This window comes from Eupeodes corollae, chromosome 1, assembly GCF_945859685.1.
Source record: "Eupeodes corollae chromosome 1, idEupCoro1.1, whole genome shotgun sequence".
NCBI classification, from domain to species: Eukaryota; Metazoa; Arthropoda; class Insecta; order Diptera; family Syrphidae; genus Eupeodes; species Eupeodes corollae.
In genome coordinates, this window is record NC_079147.1 from 2,910,967 (window position 1) to 2,931,652 (window position 20,686).

At 32.3% G+C, this 20,686-nt stretch overlaps 1 protein-coding gene across 5 annotated transcripts in view; it reads left to right on the top strand.

Annotated features, from left to right (window-relative positions):
- LOC129942633 (actin-binding LIM protein 3) overlaps positions 1-17,452 on the top strand; it is a 29,792-nt gene extending 12,340 nt beyond the window's left edge. Inside the window, exons 2-12 of one of the 5 annotated variants that reach the window (XM_056051646.1) lie at positions 3,642-3,952; positions 4,025-4,675; positions 4,844-4,900; positions 5,115-5,632; positions 5,683-5,856; positions 6,707-6,846; positions 7,522-7,628; positions 11,003-11,069; positions 11,148-11,188; positions 14,590-14,790; positions 14,852-17,452. In XM_056051646.1, coding sequence (XP_055907621.1) covers positions 3,642-3,952; positions 4,025-4,675; positions 4,844-4,900; positions 5,115-5,632; positions 5,683-5,856; positions 6,707-6,846; positions 7,522-7,628; positions 11,003-11,069; positions 11,148-11,188; positions 14,590-14,790; positions 14,852-14,965 — 2,381 coding nt within the window. In that variant the 3' untranslated portion in view covers positions 14,966-17,452. Of the gene's footprint in view, positions 1-3,641; positions 3,953-4,024; positions 4,676-4,843; positions 4,901-5,114; positions 5,633-5,682; positions 5,857-6,706; positions 6,847-7,022; positions 7,112-7,521; positions 7,629-11,002; positions 11,070-11,147; positions 11,189-14,589; positions 14,791-14,851 lie in introns of all 5 variants that reach the window. The other 4 variants (XM_056051647.1, XM_056051650.1, XM_056051648.1 and 1 more) reach the window with 4 other exon arrangements.
- Positions 17,453-20,686: the final 3,234 nt, after the last annotated feature.

The following is a 20,686-nucleotide window of genomic DNA, read 5'->3' on the forward strand; positions in this document are numbered from 1 at the left end:
GGCTACCTGCCTTTTCTAGCATGCAAAATATCTAGATAGGAATCAAACAGCCAGTAAACTGGTAAGGCTATTAATTCACCTAAGGTCTTCAGGTCACTCTTATTTGGCTTTCAGGTCATGGTAGAAAATAAGAGTGGAGAGAAATGAACGAGCTCACTAGCGGAGTCATTCGGTAAATTTTAAAACGATAATCGTCAAAATGATTATCATTAACGTTATCGTCAATAATATGCTTCACATAACTTTATCACTATCGTCACGTCAATCGTTTTCAATACAAGACTGTTTTAACTTAAATTTCAAAATAAAAGATAATCCTTGTTCGATAACTTAAAAATGTAACCAAGTTTCCATTTGCAAGAATTTTCCTGTTACCAAACGTATCAACTATTTTGTGTTTTTTGCCGCCGCCGCGCCGCGCCGCGCCGCCCTGACAATTTATGTTTGATAGTATAGTAAATAAATAAATTTAATTATTATGTAAAAAAAACAAAATAAGTTTTGTAAACAATTTATGGATGAGCATCCTTTCTTGGCCAATGGGTATAAACCTAATTCCGTCCATGGGAAAAATAGATATTTGTAATTTATTTATTTTCGTAATATTCGTTCTAATTACTTCCTCGTTTTGAATATTTTGCTTAAACCAATTCCTTTATTTCCGTCTTTCCCTAAAGGGACATAACTTCGCTTTCAAAATATTTTTTTGATAATGTGCTTTTTACAAAACCGTTGCCTGTCAAGCATTGGTACTCTTCGCCACCCAAAGTCTCAAAAGTTACAGCCGATCTTAATATTTAAGGAATATGGAGAACGACAGCCGTCTGGTTTATCGTTTCCAGTATCGTTAAAAGGTTTTTTTAAAACTCAAAAACGTTAAACAATTCTTAAATTGTTAAATTATTGTACAACAATAAGTAAGAAGAATTACTTATGTACATATTTTGAAACTGTATATACAAAAAATGTTTACGTATTGTTTGAAAGAGATAGAGGGTCTGATTCATCTCTAAATTTTCTTCGTAACCGTATTGATTGTTCTTTTTTAGTTTTTATTTTACATTTGTAATAAATTTAAACTACGCCAAAACATTTTAACTTCAATTTGCTTAGTTTATATTTGGAAACTTATGACAGAATACTTATATAGTAGCTATCGTTTTGACGATATCACTTTGACAATTATCGTCTTACGTGAAGTGAGACTGTCGTCGAAAAGCTATCGTCTGATGATGATCGACTTGAGGAATGACACTGTTTTAGCCGTTTCGAACTCGGATCAATGCAATATGTACCGGTGAGTGGTTGTTCTCCCTTAGATCCATTGCCTTGGTTGTGAGAACCAATAGGAAAAAGGAACATCGATTTTTTTTTCTTTGTAAATTTTGTTTTCAAAAATGTCATTTATTTTCAAATGTCATTCCTAAATTTACTTTAACTTAACGTATATGACGGAATGTCATACATATCTTATTCCTCTCATTCAGAAGTCGGACGAGATTCAATGGTAGTGGATAAAAAGTGGCGTGTCGTCACGGGACAGATTTGTAAGACTAAAAGATTTAAAAATACATTTCGCGGACAACCAATTCCAGACCAGAAAATTTGGTTTAAGAGGTCTATTAAACGAAGTGGTATTGTATGTAATATATTTATAAAACGTTAGGTTCATCGTGCTATCATTGCTAGGCCGAAAATATAAAGAACAACCATTGTAACTTATCATTGAAACATTTCAATTGTTATTACAATTCAAATAAAGTTTGCCTTTATGACATTAATGTTACATCAATATAATCAATTACATATTTACATAATATGTACGAATGTATGTTGCTTTTGATAATTTATGCAACAAATTTAAATCTCAAAGATTTTCCAATAAAAAGTAAACAATTTGACTGATAAAATTTGGATTGCTTAGGTTTCCATTATGAGTTTCAATAAAAGCCTTTATAGGTCACTCACATCAAATGATTTACTCTTTAAGATAGGTACATATAAATATATTTAGTACTAGATTAATTTCTTTTAGCTTATTTTTTTAGAATGTGTACTCGTATGTTTTTAATACACCTTTTGTAATTAAAATGAATGAGGTCAGAATCTTAGTAATCTCAAGTTTACACATTTGAATTGTTGTATGATTAATGGCACTGGCGCTCTGCCTCATGCTCCATAAACGTTTTATCGCAGCATTTGATTTGCAGTTTATTAAATGAAGAATGTATCAATTAAAATATTAATTATTTCCATACTAGATATACAATCAATGAGCTTTGAAATTTATACATTACATGTACAATTCCATGTTGTTCGAACAATTTTAGCTGTAAACATAAAGATTTGTGTTTTGAATTAACTAAAAGTATTTTAATCAACAACATAACCAATAATTCGGTGATGAAATATTCGCAATGATCGTTTTTCAGACACAGTTCGAACCAAAACACTTTTGGGTCTTGATGAAACACTTTTTCGGCCGTCAATAGTGAAACTGTTGGACAACTTTAAACTGTTGCTAAAAGGTAGTGATGAATACATAAAATGATGCAGTTTTAAATGGAAAAATTATCTATAGTGATAAGGCTCATTTTCACTTCGGGGATTAGGTTAATCACATCAAGGAGTACTTGCTTTAACCTGAACATCCTCAATGTGTCACTGTTTGGTAGATGCGATTTGTTGGGCTTATTCGAAAATGAATTCAGTATAACTATTATGGTGAATTTATGCGTTACTGCTCTTTAATTAACTGACTATTAATGACCAGAATCGAAAGATTTGATGTGGACGACATTTTTTTCAACAAGACTGCCGTTGCGTCGTTAATCTTTTGCAATAATATTTTCCTGTCTTTTATTTCAAGAATAAAAATGAAACCTCTTATAAGAACCCATCTCTGAAATCAATCGCATACGTAGTATCTATCTAATGATGGGCAGAGTGTTTTCAAGAAATCACATTTGAATCCATTATGCAAGGCCATCTAGGCAATAATTAGTGTGTGTTTAAAAAGTTTGGTAATTTCCACTTTTACCCATCTTTTTCCTATTAACTAAGTCGTACACGGTTACTGTTTAAAAAAAATCCCCTCAAAAAGTTCTGTAATTTATTGTTTTAACTATTTTTATTAGACACATTGGAATCCGTTTAAAATTTCAAGTAATGTTCATTCCTTTAATTCGTATATTTATCTTAAATTATGATTATATTTGTTTCCTAGTCATAGAAACAATCAACTTTCTCACTTAAGTGCTTATCAACGAACACAAGTTAGGTCAATAGGTATATTGGTCGTTACAAACAACATTCAATTCATCAGAATGTTTTTTTTTTTTTAATTTTGAGATGTAATGACCACTTCACTAGTCATTTGGACGAATACAGTCAATTACAAGCAATTTAAAATGTCTGAAATGTCTTGTCTATTTTAAGAAGTTTATAATCAATGCAGCTTCATCATTGACAAAAACAAATCAATTGTCGTTCATTGTTGTGAACTATGGACATAAACATGCTTGTATTGCTACACAAAAGACTTCTTTAAACGTGACTCGAATCTCCAAATGAGAAAGATTCACACAGTTACCCCTTTCTTTTATTTTTAATTATTGTTTTTTTTTAATTTCTCTTTTTAGGTAAACAAAAAATTTACTGTGCAAAGTGTGAGAAAAAGTGTTCTGGCGAAGTTCTGCGTGTAGCTGACAAACATTTTCATAAAACTTGTTTCCAATGTTGTCAGTGTAAGAAATCATTGGCAACTGGGGGCTTCTTTACCAAGGATGGTGCATACTTCTGTATTCCGGATTATCAGAAGATGTATGGTACCAAATGTGGTGCTTGTAAACAATATGTAGAGGGTGAAGTCGTATCAACCCTAGGCAACACCTATCATCAAAAGTGTTTTACGTGTAGCAAGTGTAAAAAGCCTTTCCAGTCAGGAAGCAAGGTAATGTTCAATAATTTAAAAACAAAACACGAAAATAAAGTCGTAATTATATTTTTTGTGTGCATTTGAAAGGTAACTAACACTGGCAAGGAGGTGCTTTGTGAAAGTTGTGTCAATCCGGCATCACCACAGAAGCAGCAAGCTTCGCAGCAACAATCATCACCAAAGAGGGAAGCTGCAACGACTCCAACTAGTCCGACAAGAGCAACTGCCCATCAGCAAAACACTGGTGCTATTCTATCAGACAAGGCTAGCATCAAAGAGGATTATGATCCAAACGACTGTGCTGGGTGCGGGGAACTTCTGAAGGAGGGTCAGGCCCTTGTTGCTTTGGACCGCCAATGGCACGTTTGGTGCTTCCGATGTAAGTCCTGCAATGCAGTCCTTAACGGAGAGTACATGGGCAAAGATGGTGTGCCCTATTGCGAGAAGTGCTATCAAAAGTCGTTTGGCGTGAAGTGTGCTTATTGTCAACGCTTCATCAGTGGAAAGGTCCTTCAGGCAGGCGACAATCATCACTTTCACCCAACTTGTGCTCGATGCACAAAATGTGGTGATCCCTTTGGCGACGGTGAGGAAATGTACTTGCAAGGAAGTGCCATTTGGCATCCTCGTTGCGGCCCAGGACCCTCAGAATCCGGAATTATACTGAACGGTGGAACCAATGGCAACTTTACAGATACTGAGTGTGATCGCATCAGTACCAGCGCTCTCAGTGAGATGGTAATTGTTTGAAATATATTTCATCATTTTGCTGGCACTCAGTTTAGCTATGTACACACTTGGACTTGAGTAGCTTTGTTATTTACTTTATTTGCATGCACTTTAATTTATTTTATTATTATTTTCTGTTTGAAATATTATTATTTTGAGGCTGCAATTTTTTTCCAGTTTTTGCGTTCGAGAACACCGAGTATTAATGGTTCTGTATACTCTTCTAGCCGAAAGGTGCGTTTTTTGTTTATTATTTTATTTTGATTTGAGTTTGTTCGTTTTGTTTATGTTTATGTTTTTGTTTTATTTTTTTTTTATTTTTTTTTTTTTATTTTAATTGTGCACATATAATTTTGTTGTTTGCGCTTTGATTGAATTTCTGTTTTGGTTGCGATTTAAATAGTAAAAAAAGCTTCGTGATCAAAATATCATTCATTTATTATTGCAGCACTATCGTACAGTTAGTCCCGGCTTGATTCTGAGAGAGTATGGTCGATCTGGGTGCGATGATATTTCTCGCATTTACACGTACAGTTATTTGACCGACCAACCGCATTATTTGCGAAAACCAATTGATCCGTATGACAAGACACCATTGTCGCCACACTTTCACAGACCGTCGTCTTACACTAGTTCTGGCAGTCGTCCACCATCACGACCACATTCCCGCAATCGAAGTGCTATGAAGGTACTTGTGGATACTATGCGCTCGGAGACTCCACGTCCCAAGAGCCCTGGCATGAATAACGAAGAACCAATTGAACTATCACATTATCCGGCTGCCAAGAAACCACCACCGGGCGAGAAGCCAAAGATTGAACGTGATGATTTTCCAGCACCACCGTATCCGTACACGGATCCAGAAAGAAGGCGTAGATATTCGGACTCTTCTTACAAGGGTGTACCAGCATCAGATGATGACGATGAAGTTGATAATGCGAAAAATGGCGGAGCACTTGAAGAAGCGTAAGTTAACAATAGTCATTTAATGTCGTTGCTTACTTTTTGTTTATTAGACGATTAAGAAGAGAAGCCGAAGAATTAGAAAAACTAAAATCTGGAATTGGCTCGGTTATTGCAAAAGATCTTAAAGAACATGCTAAATATAGAAAATGGAAGCAAAATAATCTAGATCCGAGAAATGCTTCGCGCACACCCTCAGCATCGAAGGAACCTGTGTACAAACTAAGGTAAGAATTTTATTTATTTATACACAAAAAACAATGCTTTGCTCCTTTTGTTTACAAGGTCGTCCAAGGATTTGTTAGTAGGATGTAATTAATACATAGAAAAATTTAGATCAATATATATTGAATACAAATTATCTTAAATATATAAAAAGAACCTTAGACATAAATAAAATATTGTCATGTTTGATTTGAGAACAATTAAAGTGGTGATTCTCATCGGGTTTGTTGATCTTTTTCATTGCATTAAACTATTGTCAGTTCTTTATTCGTCTCCAAAATTCAATATTTTGTTGGCATCCGTAGAAAGCTGGGGTTTTTAAAACCCTTGTCTTAACCATACTAATCGAAGTTAATATTTCGCTTGGCTGAGTGAAATAAGGCGTTATTTAATCAATAAACCAAATGTCTGCAATTACAGACTTATGAATTCGCAGCGGCCAATACAACCAGGGGTTGGTATGAGACGGTAATTTCGCTTGAGCTGAGTGAAATAAGGCGTTTTAATCTATAAGACCGAATATCTGCACTTACAGACTTATAAATTCGCTTCTGCTAATGAAGACGGGTTGGCATGCAACGTACTTTCAGCGGTTCACGCCTTCGTTGTGGCCATTACCCTTGGGTTTTCTATCGCACCACTAATTAAGGTTACCCAAAGTTTGCCTTTTTCAATGGATTTTTGATTATTAAATCATCCGCTTTCCAAATTCTCTCGTATTTATCTATCCACAATTTATATGTTTGCAAAAACACAGGTAGAATAAATTTAAAGGCTGGATTTCACAACACCGAATTTATATATACCTTTACATGTTTCGATTATTATTTACGAAATATCATATTTTCTTAGGTATGAGTCCCCAGTTGGTGCATCACCCTCACGTAATTTGGATCATCAGAAACCTTTCTACGAAGACGAAATGTTCGACCGTTCTACCAGCTACAGAGGTTCGGTTGGTAAATCAATTGGCAACGCCCCAAGCTACAACGGTAAGTGAATATCTATTCAAACACATACAAAAAACATTTTGTAATAGAATATTGTTACTATTCGGGCAACGGGACTTATAATATAAAATATTAACTTATGAATATAAACTTATCACAAAAATTGTATTCTGTGTAAAAAAACAAAACTGTAAAAACAAATCCTACAATTTGCACAGCAATACATTCCTACCGATCGCCCCCGAAGCCAGGATATGGATTCAAAACATCAACGCTACCGCCGTCAATTAGAAACGGCTACAGCTCTGTAAGTGTTCTCTATCTGTAAAAAGGTGTTAAGATGCTCATCTAATAAAGAGCCTAAAGATGTATCTTATTTTGGGCGTTAATTGGTCTGCTGCATTAAGCTTGTCATGTTGTATGTTGTGATTGTCCCACAGCAAACGTTAATTTGAAATAACAAACAAACCTACAATTTAAGCGATTTAATAAAACTAATAACGTTACGTCTGTATTTTGTACTATAATAACCAAATAATCCTTTTTTGTCATTCTTTCCTCTCTTTTGTATAATGCAACTATTTTGGTGTTGGAATAATCATTGAAATTAACAAAACCGGTGAATAATTAAAAAAACACTCATAATTCATAAATGTAATGTATTGTAATGTAATACACCTGCGTTCACACCAAACAAAATTGTTTTCTAACAAATAGTGGTGAGTTCGCTTCGTCATGTTCCTAAACCCGGATACGGCTTGGCTCCTCGCTCTCATACTTTCAGTTCTGCTACAACTTCAGGTTCTGCTGCACAAGTTGCAACTGTAAGCTTTAATTGTTAAATTTCTTTCCTTAAATGTGAATAATGTATTTGATTTTTATTTTTTTGTTTTTGTAAAATAACTGAATATGATTTTGGTTCGATGTTAATTTAGTATTTTTGTTTGCTTTTTCTGACAGGCCGTATCACAAATTGTTTGGTTGTGTAAATGCAAGGTGTTGTGTTTTGATTGTTGTCTTTTGTTTACATTTTTTCTTTTCACTATCTTTATTATAATCTTTTAAAATAATAATTTAGCTAATTTCGCACTGTAGAACAATATTGCAACAATAACTATTGTATTTCTGCTTATTTTGATTAGAATGCGTTGTTTGGCAGTATAAAATTTAAATTCAAAACATAAAAATAAGAAATTACTTCGACTTTCAAGGAGTTAGAACCAAGGTATTGACCATATTTATACAAAAACATGACGGGGTTGGTGGAGGCTAGTACTCCGAACAGCTTAAACTAAAACTAAGACTTCCGCCTTCCCTATCATTGTAGCGAGTTCCAAGCGGAGCTTATGGCAATAAAAGATGTCTTGTCTTGGATTAAAGAAAACGTGAATTCTGATATGCGCATTTTCTTAAATAGATAGGCCGCTATCAAATCTCTGCTGATCATCTTGCTGAGATGGCAAATCAGTTTAACATTCACCTTTGATGGGTACCGGGCCATATACATTCCAGGAAATTGTAAGGCAGATGAACTCGCCAGAAATGGTATAGTACTACCCATTCTACCAAGTTTGGCTAATGCTGGTATACCAATGGCTACATGTAAACTGTTGCTAATGCAAAACTCTATGAAGAAGGCAAGCATCAGGTGGAGTAACATCACCACGATTCAGGTCACAAAAGACATCTGGCCTACACTAGATTTAAGGCGCTCAAGATGCTTGCTATTTCTTAGCAGATCGCATATAAGCTCGATAATCGGTGTCAAAACCGGCCACAGTCTAACTTTTGCAGAAGCTGTATGGATGAGGAAGACGGGGAAGTAGTTATTAACCTCCTCTGTACATACCGTGCTCAAGCTCAAAAAAGCAAGCAGAATTCTTGTATAACGTTTTAAACGATGTCAATTACATTAATACAATCAGTTCTTAAGGGACTCAAAAAGGCTTCATTGAGCTCAGAAGAAAGCCTCGAGATTCATGTGATATGACAATGGGCCATAAACTGGCTTAAGTGTATCCTACTCCATCCCGGACAACCACTTTAACCTAACTTAACCTACATTTATATTTTAATTTCAATATTTATGTAATTATTCGAAGAACAGTACAAATACATTATTTGTATCGCTCTTTAATTTAATCCAAACAGAAATTCGCCTTCTCTAATCTACTGTCCTACAAACTTGCGGCACTTGTACCGTTCTTCCAATTTAATTAACAAATCCTACTACAAAATTAAATTCCTAATTGTTTCCGTTTATATGGGAATGAGAAATATAATCTGGAATATCATATTTTCTCCTTTTTTTTAGACAAGGAGATTAGGTCTAATCCCCAAAATAATTATGATGTTTAGTATGGTGGGTGGGACATACCAATCAACCTTAGAAAAAAAAATGGAGAATAGAATGTATAGATGGAAACTAATAGTGCCGTGAGAACTGCCCCAACCGCAGCCCAGAAACATTCCTTTCGCCCGGTCCTCATGATATTTTTTTATAGGGTTTAGTAGACAAGAACATAGTACATATTTGTTGATAGCCAGGTGGCAATCATAGCCATCTACGCTATTGTCAAGTACTGGTAAGTCAAAACTGATAAGTCTATGGTTGAACTCTTCGTTGGATCCTAGGGCAAAGTTACATTCACAAGACGGAAAGAACAGATGAATTGGCAGATCAATTGTTCATTCCAATCAAACTGAGACAATGATTTGTATGCCAAAATCAAATAAAATAGAACATGCAATGTAATAATGGCCGAGTTTTTCCAAGGGAACCCCTAAATACCTTCATCAACTAAGCAGGCTTCAATAATCACTACTTATTGAAATCCTAACAGGTCACAACTCAATCGGTACTCAAAGAATGGGTAATAAATCATCTGATGCTGAGGGTATAAAGACAAGGAAATGAAAGAGAACACCTTTAATTTTTTCTGCGAAGGCTTAAAGTTGTATAAAGGAAGAAACAGAACAAGAAACAACCACTCCTTTGTGGCAACGTCATTGTTTTCTGAAACTCTCCCAAAAATCAGGATCCTTGAGGAAAGCACCCCTAACCTAAATCAGCCCCAACTACGACCCCTTCTTATCTCTCTCTCTGGGGATCACAATGAATCTATAGACAAGGTAGTGGGATACTTAAAAAATAAACTTAAGCTACCGTATGATATTTGCAAGCATTTTTTCCCTTCGTCTGATCTAGGTACAATCTATAAAAGCTATATACGCCCGAAACTTGAATATAACTTTCATCTCTGGACTGGTGCTTCAGTAACTTATTTAAGCCTCTTGGACAGTATTCAAAGAAGAGGTTTTAAAATTATTGATAACATTAACATCATCAACTTAATTACGTCACTCAAACAAAGTCGGAAAGTTTCTTGTATCACGCTTTTGTACTGTTATATTAGCGGACTATGCTCTAGTGAAATAGCCAGTTGCATTCCTCCCCTTAAAAAATGTTAACCTTACGCGTTTCTAGGAATACCAATCAGTTTACACTTGAGCAGAGTACAGAAATTCATTTTTAGCCGTACTACGCGAATGTAGAATGCCTTACCACGCCCTATCTTTCCCTGTCATTGCAATGTTCAAGAATTCAAAATCAATGTTTACTGGCACCTCCTATCCAACCCTTCCCTCTTTTCCTAATGCTTACACTATGTGTTTGGCATAGAAAAGATATACAAAACCCTTTTTGTGTGCATCAATTATGAAAAAAAAAGGTTTATGTACGTTTGCAGGATCTGCAAAAATAGTTTCGACTCAGATTTTCGTTTGGAATCTTGTTTTTTCAAAGTTGCAACAACATATTTAAATTTCTTTTAAAGTTTTCACACTAACATCTTAAAACTAATATTAATAATGACCTTTTACGTCTTTTTTGTCGTCAATACTTAGCCAAATTATAGCACTTAATCAAATGAATACATACGAAATGTATTTTGCCACAAATTTAATGTTTTGTTCTTTAAACTTAATGAATTGATATTAACTCACGTTTGTATAACATTTCCTTTGAAATGTCTTTTAGGTCTATTTATTACATACATTATTGCATGCTTCTGAACTTTAACTTTTGTATATTTAGTTTCCTGTGACATGGTTGATTGAAGCATGGTCATTCAAAATTGTTGTATTCGTTAAAAAGTTTTATAAATAGCTTTATTTTAATAAATTATATTTTGTACAGGATTTTTCATTTGGAGGCTTGGGAGACAAAACACATAGTACAGAATTCAGCTGTGGAAAATCAGAAGGTAAAATTCAAATAAAAAAACATTACATGCATAATATAATTTGTTTAACAAATAATATTTATTTATACTTTTTATTAGCTTCAGTTGATTCAATTACTGAAATAGATCGAAGAGCATTGGTAAGTTATTCTCTTTATTGTTAATTTTTGTATTCATTTCATCAAACAGAGTATTCATCTCTTTCAAATTATTTAGATAAACATCTATAATATATCTCATTAAAACATTTTAGGACGTATTTATAGAGAATTACTAAAGTCGTGATTTCTTGATCTATAGTTTAAGGCTTGTTGGTTAAATAAACACAGCTCTTATTCATAGTCAATTTTCTTGTTGTGTTTAGTAAAACCCCAGTTTAAGGTTTTATTCTACTACAATTATACAATTCAAATGACAGGTCAAAGCAAAAAACTACTGCTATATTTTTAAATTTGTTATTTTGTGCAGTCATTCCTTAAATTGGATGTATAAAATAATAATAATATAAAATAAATATAACTGTTTCTTAATCTTAACGATATCATTAGTAGAAATCCTTGTCGCTTAGTTCAAATGGAATGAACCATGTTTTGTATATTTTTCTTTTTTTTGGTGGCATATTTTGCAGATCATTAAATAACTCAAACTCCTCTAAGATATCCATATCTTCTTCGATTGCGATATCAATCGACTTTTTTCTGGACAGCAAGTTGAGCTTTTCAATTCACAAACAAAAATCAAATATGACATTTGTCTGTGATAATAACTACTCAAAAACACAGCAATTCCTAAATTTATAGTTAAACCACAGGTCTATCCCTAAACTTAGATTTAAATTTATTTATAAATAGCCTAAACTCTGGACTAGCGAAATAACAACTTAGCAAGAGCAAACATCTATGAATATGCCCCATTGAATTCAAGAACCTTACATACTGAGTTAGCTTGTTTTAAGCAGTGAATTATTGGTTCATTTTCTTTCATGATTGACTTTGTAAAAAGGGACATACAAAACATAACATTGCGAGACCGATACGCATAGGTACATACAATTTTACTAGGGACTATTGGCCTTTTAAATAATAATAAAACCAAAATGATTTCAAATTACCATCGACGAACTTCTAAATGTTAAATCCCTACGAGCAAATATCTCGTGTTATACGAATTAATTTCAATATTACAGCCAAAAGCTTTTTTCGCTATTCTGGTAAAGCGATTCTGAAAACGTTAAATTCTAAGCGAATGAACCTCATAAAAAGGATACCAAATTATACAACAGTATTTCAGTAACATTACTGACAAAAAATACTTTGAAAAGTAAACGGATGAGCAAAGTTTCTGAATTTTTGTAAATAAATCCTAACAGTTGGAACTAGATACAACATAATCATTGTGACCATTAAATGGATTGTAGTCAAGAATTACCTAATATTTTATTTATATTCATATGACACATTGCGTATCTTTCTACTAAGTGATAAGCTTTGAAGTTTAGCAACGTTACGATAAAAATTGTTTGGGTACACCAATCAAATATCAATTGTGTTTTATTGCTCAGATAATGTTAAAGCATTTAAAATGTTTAAAATAATTGGGAATATAATTTATAAATATGAAGAATAGCAAAGGCACGTATTTTCTAAAAATAGCAAGGTTCGTGGTTTTTGACCTTTCACTTATAGTTTTGATATGGAAAAACGATCTCTCTCAACTAAAACGTTAATTTGTTATTGGACGATAATTATTTCTATTCATGTAGAAATAACATTTTTATTAATAAATAAATACATAAATTATTTGGCACAACAGTCCATGAAGAACCAAGGCCAAGTGACTTACAACTCTCAACCATTCCTGTGTTCGAGTAATTTTGTCAGAGAATGGAACATTTTTATTGCTTTTCGGTTTTCACAATACTATATTTTAAATTTTAGCGAAAAACCAAATATTTTCGAAAAATAGACTTACTCTTATGTCTTTTGTTATTAAAAGGTACTGATTGCACAATTTGGTCATTAAAAATCCACAGCTCCAACTATATAATTATGTATTTAAATTAAGTTTCTTCCCTTAAATAATCAAGATACTAGCCAAAAGTTTTTATGACCTGTTCGATTCGATTCTTCTTTAAATATGCTTTTTAAGCTTTAGCAGAGTCAAAGAAGCTATCAACCTTTTTTCATTTCAAATCAGACATAACAAAACACACAGAAATGGTTAACTAGTTGTTTGACATGATTTTGATGCTTAAACAAAAAATAATTGAAATTGAAATTCATCAATAATGGTCGGTATACGGTTTAAGGTTAAAAACTGTGATGTCATAAAATGACTAGAGTAGTATTTTAATTTTAACCACGTGCAGAATCGAAACCAAATCTCAGAAATAAATTTGATTCTTCTCCCAGTCAATAGCCGTGTTTTTTGGTATTACCAAAAAAACGATCTCGAGTAGTGCACTTATTATATTTGAAAGTTGATACAATTGAATATTTTCCAGAATAATTTATCAAATGATTCAAAAAAAAATAGCGAAATTCAGAGCAAGCTTAAAGCTGGCCTCGATTTTGTATATACCTGAATCGAGTTGAAATGAGCTTGACCGGAATGGAGTTCAAATTTGTGAATAAAAACCTGCGTGAAGGAGTTGGTTTTACAGACAATGCATTATGGTCTGTTTATTTGCATGTTTGTGTGCAAAAAATATAGTTGTGTTTTAATCAAATTAAAACAAAATTGCAAATGTTGCTAAACTATTCAGATCTTTATTGTTTAACACGAATCAAACTATCTCACTTGCACTTCATAAGAAACATCGAAATACTATTTGCATTTTAGAAAGTGTTGTCAAACTTAATGCTTTTTAAGTCTTCTTCTGTGGTGGAAACATAAAAAAGATTTATTTAATCTAAACTGAGATAAACCTTTGATGGAAACATAGCATAATTATCTTTTCTATTATTTTCTCTTGCAAAATAAGTCCAGTTAGTCTATTTTCATTAACAAAACTAAATAATATCAACAGTAACAGATTGATTTTTTTCCAAATGGAAAACACATGATTCCAAATGCACAACTACTCAACGAACACAGCCATCGAGATACAAATGCAATATCAATCGTACCACCATTTGAGAACGAAATCATATAAGATCCATTCGAGACTCGTATAAATGTCAACAACTCATTCGTATTAAGATTCTACTTTAACTTTTATCGGTGGTATCCAAACTGCGGATATTGTTTTTGTTATTCGTGTAAAATCGTATTGTGCTATTGATAGATTTGCGAACAAAACAAGGACATATTAAAATTTTCTTTTAATCATTGGCGTTTTTCTTTACTATTTTGAAAATATTTCCATTTAGGAAAATAAAAAGTAACAACAATTAATAATCATTGTTAGCCTGTAACCCAAGTTTTACTTTATTTATTTTTTTTTTTAAGAAATATCTGCTCTCTTTTTGTATGTACCTTTGTATTTTTTCTTTTAACATTCATATATCATTTGTTAATATTTAATTTAAAACATTTTTAGATGGGAGGTGACTTGCCAGCATCAAGCACATATTCCGGTGCATTGTCTTATCACTATCCACAAGCTGGTCTTATAAGGAGAAGCCTTCCAAATATGGCACACTCTATGCTTGTTCACGAACCAGCTAAGATATATCCGTATCACTTGCTGATTATTTCAAACTACCGTTTGCCAACAGATGTTGATCGCTGCAACTTAGAGGTAATATTGTTATTGTCATTTTAAACAACATCTTTTCATTTTGTGTTCTCCTTTGTTTTAGCGACATTTATCGGATGTAGAATTTGAACACATATTACAATGCAATAGATCGGAGTTTTATCGGCTACCACAATGGAGGCGAAACGAAATCAAAAGACGCGCAAAACTTTTCTAAAAACACAATCAAAGTGTTTAGATATTTGTCAGCTTAAATGAAAAGAAAAGAAAAACTAACCTCTAGTTACAAACTAAATGAAGTTAGCTTCTGAAAAAGGCAAGAAAGAGGTTTTTTTCAAACAAAAATAAAAAATATAAAATGATTACGATATAGATAACAAGAATAAGGCATTAGGAGTTCTTTTTTGTTTGTTTTTATTTAAAATTGTATGACATTGATTGCGTTAAATTTTTAAAGACGAAGGTATTTTGTTATATATATAGATATACATATTTTTTTGTTTGTTATTTATTAAAGGACATTTATGTCGTTTTTTTTTTTGTTTGTTTCAAAAGAAATATAATATATATTCGCTATTTTATAATTTGTTTACATTGCCAATTTATTGAACCTCATCATGGTCTCCGTTCGTAGAGGAACTTTCCATAATTTGTACAAACTTACAAAATTTACACCGGAAACAAAGTTCAATCTAATTGCTTATAGACTAGAAGATAGTGAGCTGCCGATTTTTGTCGGTCTTTCTGCGATTGTTTGTCTTTTTAATGTAGTCATACATTTCTGCGATCGCTTGACTTTTGAACTAAACATTATGGTATCTGTGCTTATCAAAATTGTGCGTTACCAATCAATTAAGATCTATTGTAGTACAAATACAAATAATGACTGCCTACCATTACTTTCAGCCATAATTGAGTTTCGGTGCACTCTTAAAAAAAAAAACAGTTTGGAATTATGTTTGGATGTTTGAAATGTTAATTTTTCTTCACATTGTTTCAGTGTGGATATAAAATATTTAACTTTTCTAACATCGCTGGAAAAGATATTTCTTGCATTACAAGCTTTATGTCACCTGTTGACTAACATTTAAAAGTGGTGGCCTAAATAGCACCTTAATATTGATACCGAAGAAGTAATATAATTTTTTAATTTGAATACTAATTAAAAGCATGGTAACAACTTATAACTCGTTCTTCTACCAACAAAGTCTCCTCTGAACGAATACCGTGATAGGTCTATTTTTTTTTAAATTATTTCTTTTTTGTTTTCAAAAGTGTGCTAGATCGTTTTATTTTTATCTAACTATTAACTACTTACAGAGAGTAAATTAAAGATTAAAGAAAACTGCTTTTCATGGAATAGACTGTAGAATTTTAAGAGAGTGTTTTTTATAAAGGATTTTTTTCGGAATAAAACACAAAAGAGATATTATCGCCTTTAAGCCTAAACACACATTTGTGTGATTATTTGTAAAAGAGTGTTTTATTTTTTTTATTAAAAAAAACATTTATGTAAAAATTAAGAGGAAACAAAACAAAATTACAAAAATGTGTGCTCTACAATTAGCTGCATATATATTTTTTTATAGATTAATACATGTAAATTTGTCTATCTTCGAGCCTTCGCAAAGATATCGGTGTTCTTAAAATTCACTGGTTTCTTTCTTTAAAAAAAAAAAAACAAAAAAATAAAACTAACTTATATAAATTGAATATACAACTTAAAATTTAAAACAAAAGAGATAAGATTTGAAAAAAAACACTTCCAGTGACTACAAAGTAACACTTTACAAAATAGATATTTTAATATAACATCCTTATGTACCCCGCTGCAACTATGCTCATATTACCAAATAGCAAATAGTGAATGAATATGGTTTTTAGTTCATTTTATAGAACAACGTTCCTCCACCACTTGCAATTTTTTCTCCTAATAATGAATAAATGAATTAAATAGCTTTTATTGAAATTTTAATTTGTTAAATTCATCGAGACCTTATATTGAATTGTAATTGTTAAAACAATATCAATGTACCTGAAAGTGCATTTTTCAATTTTTCGAAAAAAAAAAAAAAACACAATAATGAGAACAATTTCCAACAATTGCATGGACATTACACATTTACACAATATCCTCGTCCACTCCTCAATACGATATTATTTTACCCTACACTTTTTCTAGACTAGAGCGGTAGTATTTGCACTCACAAACACCTTAAACAGAGACACACACTAAAAACACACACTTTTCACCCAAAAAGAAACCTACGAATACTGCTGATTTTAAATTTAACCACATTCAAGAAAAAGATGTTAGTTAATAAAACACTAATATTAAAAATTACCAAAACTTTCACTTAAAGAAAAAACAAAAAATATATGAAGTTAATTCACTTAGATTAAAAATAAACTGAAGTTAAAAGAAAACAATGAAAGAGAATAGTATTTAGGAGCGGATGAAGTCAATATTAAATTTATAAAATTATATTTTTTTTTTAATTTAGAAGAAAACAAATTATTGTAGCATCGTGGTAAAAACAGAATTATAAAAAATAAATAAATTAACATCAAAGAATATAATATATATTATATACTATTTATTAATTAATATATAATGCATTTTTAGAATAATTAAGATAAACAACAACAAAAAAAATACAATAAATAATAAATGCAATGTTTTGAGCTGCTATTACCGTCTTAATTACTTTTTTTGTATCTGTTTGGATAATTGTTTTTATATTCCAGTATTTCAGTTGGAAGTGTATTTACCCTTTAGCGTGTTAATGACACTGATGCTTGAAGTGGAATAACACTGATATTAATTAATTTTTGCCACGCACCGACAGCTACACCCCTGCCTTAAACCTCAGTGAGGATTTTGAAGACTTGGTTACGACAGACTTTGATATCACTATCTTTACCGACAGGTCATTTTTTCCGAGTTCTTAAATGCCTCAAAGTTGTTTTTGGCGATCTGATTTTGCCAGTATATTTAAAAGCTTATTTACTGGGAGTCAGGGAATGTTACGTGTTTGGGTTCCAAGTCATTTTGGCATTTATGGAAATTAATGGGATGAGTTAGTTGAACTGGAAGGATTGGCGCTTCATAGCCTACTCTCGGAAAGAGTAAATAGCAAAGGCTGCTTGTGACTGTTATATTTACCTACCTATTATTACCTTCTGTATTTTAAGATTTCATCTTAATCATTCGTATTATTATTATTTTAATACAATGAATGAATTACAAGATAATACAATTTAAAGCACTAGCTCCAGGACTATCAGATAAAAATATAAATACATAAAGGAGTTTACACGAATTGAGAAAAAGTTGAATAAACTTATCTAGATTTAATGTTTTTAATATTTTATAGACTAATTTTATATTTTCTTCAGATGGATTATTCATAATATTTAGAATAGATTTGTTTTTAATAAATTTAGGAAGAGTATATTGTTGATTGAGTTACAGTTGAAGAGTAGATGGTGGATGTTGTTGCAGAAGAGGCATATTTGTGGATCTTTTTTCTAGAATATGTGGCTGTGGATGATCTTTGAATGTCCCATTCGGAGTCGTATAAAGCACCGAATCATGGATGTTGAGCAATTTATTGGATATTCTGCCAGCTGAGCTTCTGGGTTAATGCTGTTGTAGTAATGGCGGTATGTTGCTCATTCATTTCGTCTTATTTTTAGGAAATGTTTTTTTATCGTTATTTTTGTTTGGATTAAAAGACGTGAGGAAGGGTTCTTTGGCTGCCTGTTTAGCAATTTCATCAGCAAACTCATTGCCTTTGATGCCGACGGGCCCAGGTATCCATAGAAGTTTCACTCTATCTTTGTTTGCGATTAGTATATCTCTTATGTATCGTATGATTGGTGAGTTGTTGTTTATGTTTTTTACAGCGTTAAGGGTAGAGAGACTATCAGTACATATAATTGTTTTCTGATTGTTGCTTAATTTTGTCGCTAAAAGGATTGCTAGGGCTTTGGCACACAATACAGATGAGAATTCTGGCAGTATACTTTTGTGTAGAATTCGTTCAGATCCACCAACTACCGCGAAAGCAGTACCATACTGGTTTTTGGTGCCATCAGTGTAAACGAAGTTCCAATTTGCGTCCCTGTATTTGGTGGTTAAATCTGTAAAACCAGCTTTGTAGATTTCGTTGCTTGTAGCCATGGAGAATATGCAGATTCTTTTGTTGAATGTGAATGGGAGTTCAAATTGTTCTGCGAATGAGAGCATGTTATTAAATGTTGAAGGACATTTGGGGGTTCTTTTCGGATTGAATGTTTGTTTCGCCACTTGTGTTGTTGGTGAGTTGTGTGATGATGTTATTTTATACAGAAGTTGCGCTGTAACAAAGTCATGCCTTTGTTCAATGGAAGGTAGGCCCTCTTAGGGCGAGGAGTATTGCTGTGTGGTATTCAGGTTTGAAAAGTTGAAGATTAGATTTCGAGCATTAACCCGTAGTCGATTTTAGAAATATTGGTTGATTTTATAACTTTTAAAACAATTTAGTATGAGAACAGCTAGATTTATTTGTTAGGTATTTTATTATATTTGTACAAACAATGGTTCTTAAAACTAAAGATGATTCCAAGAACTTTTAAAAAGTTTACATTTATGAATATCGACATTTTAAAGTTAACGTTTATATGTTTTGTACAACTTGTTTTTCGGCATACATATATGTGGATGTTGCTTACATTGGAAGATATGACAGAGCTAGTCGCGAAAGGAAAATCCTAAAAATTCATTAAAATACAGGAAGTCACATGGGATGACTTCCTTAAGTACGATATCTCATTCGGCTCGACCCCAAAACGAAATAACTAATCATAACGATCGGTATAAAAGTCTTACACATTCGTGTTCTCTGTATAAGGTTCTGATGAAATGGGTTTACTTTAATTTACATCAAAGGGTTTCAATACGAACGAAAAAGTTATTATCTCGATTTTAAAATCTGAATATTTTGTTTTGTGAATAAAAATTGCTTCTAAGTTGTTTATATAGACGAAATTTGAAAATGATAATCCTTTCCACAATTCTCGGCATAAATTTGCCTTTTTCAAATTTATTTCAAGAGATTTATTTACAATTTCTTATTTCAAAAGTACAAATCGTTAAGTTGCGCTGGAGCCATAACTCCACCTCGATTGCAAAAGTGTATTTTATACTTACAATTTGAAAACAATCTTCGTCTTTATTATGAATTTGTTACGTTGGTTGGATCTCCTGCGGAGTTATTTGGTATCGGCAACAAAATTCCCAAACTAATTTAACTGTCATTGAATTTTTGCTCGATTCACAATTCGTTTATATATCTGTGTGTTTTGAGATGGTGGTTAAGCATGAACAATAATCAAAGATATAAAATAATATTATGTCAACATAACAAAGAGCAAAACATTAAAGCATCTCTGCTTGTTCCTTCAGTGTTTTTGTTTTGCTATTCAACCATATTCATAGTTTATATTGCAGTTTTTGCCAATCCCATCTCATTTCCTGGATGGCTGTTATATCTTCTTTGTAGCAGTCCCAAACCTACAATAATTGTATCCGCTCATATCCGGATTTCAGAGTCCTACTGTGAATCTGTGCGCTATTAAAATTACTTTACGTGGCCAGTTAGTCAACCGATGAACTAATGACGGTAAAACACTACTTGACTGATTTCCAAATGTAATGCGAAACAGATTTAAGATGTTTACTATAGAGCTCCTATCTTTCTCTTGTTAGTTGGCGCCAGCAGTCATCTTAAGAGATTTTAACTACAATCTCGTGATGAGGTATGTGATGTGAGTCTTAAAAAAGACATATCCTGTTTAATGCACGATTATTTATCATTTGAACATCTGGTTCAGTTATTTGTGGTTAAAACAAAGCATTTCAGCAGCAATAAAAAAGTCTTTTTTATTTTATTAT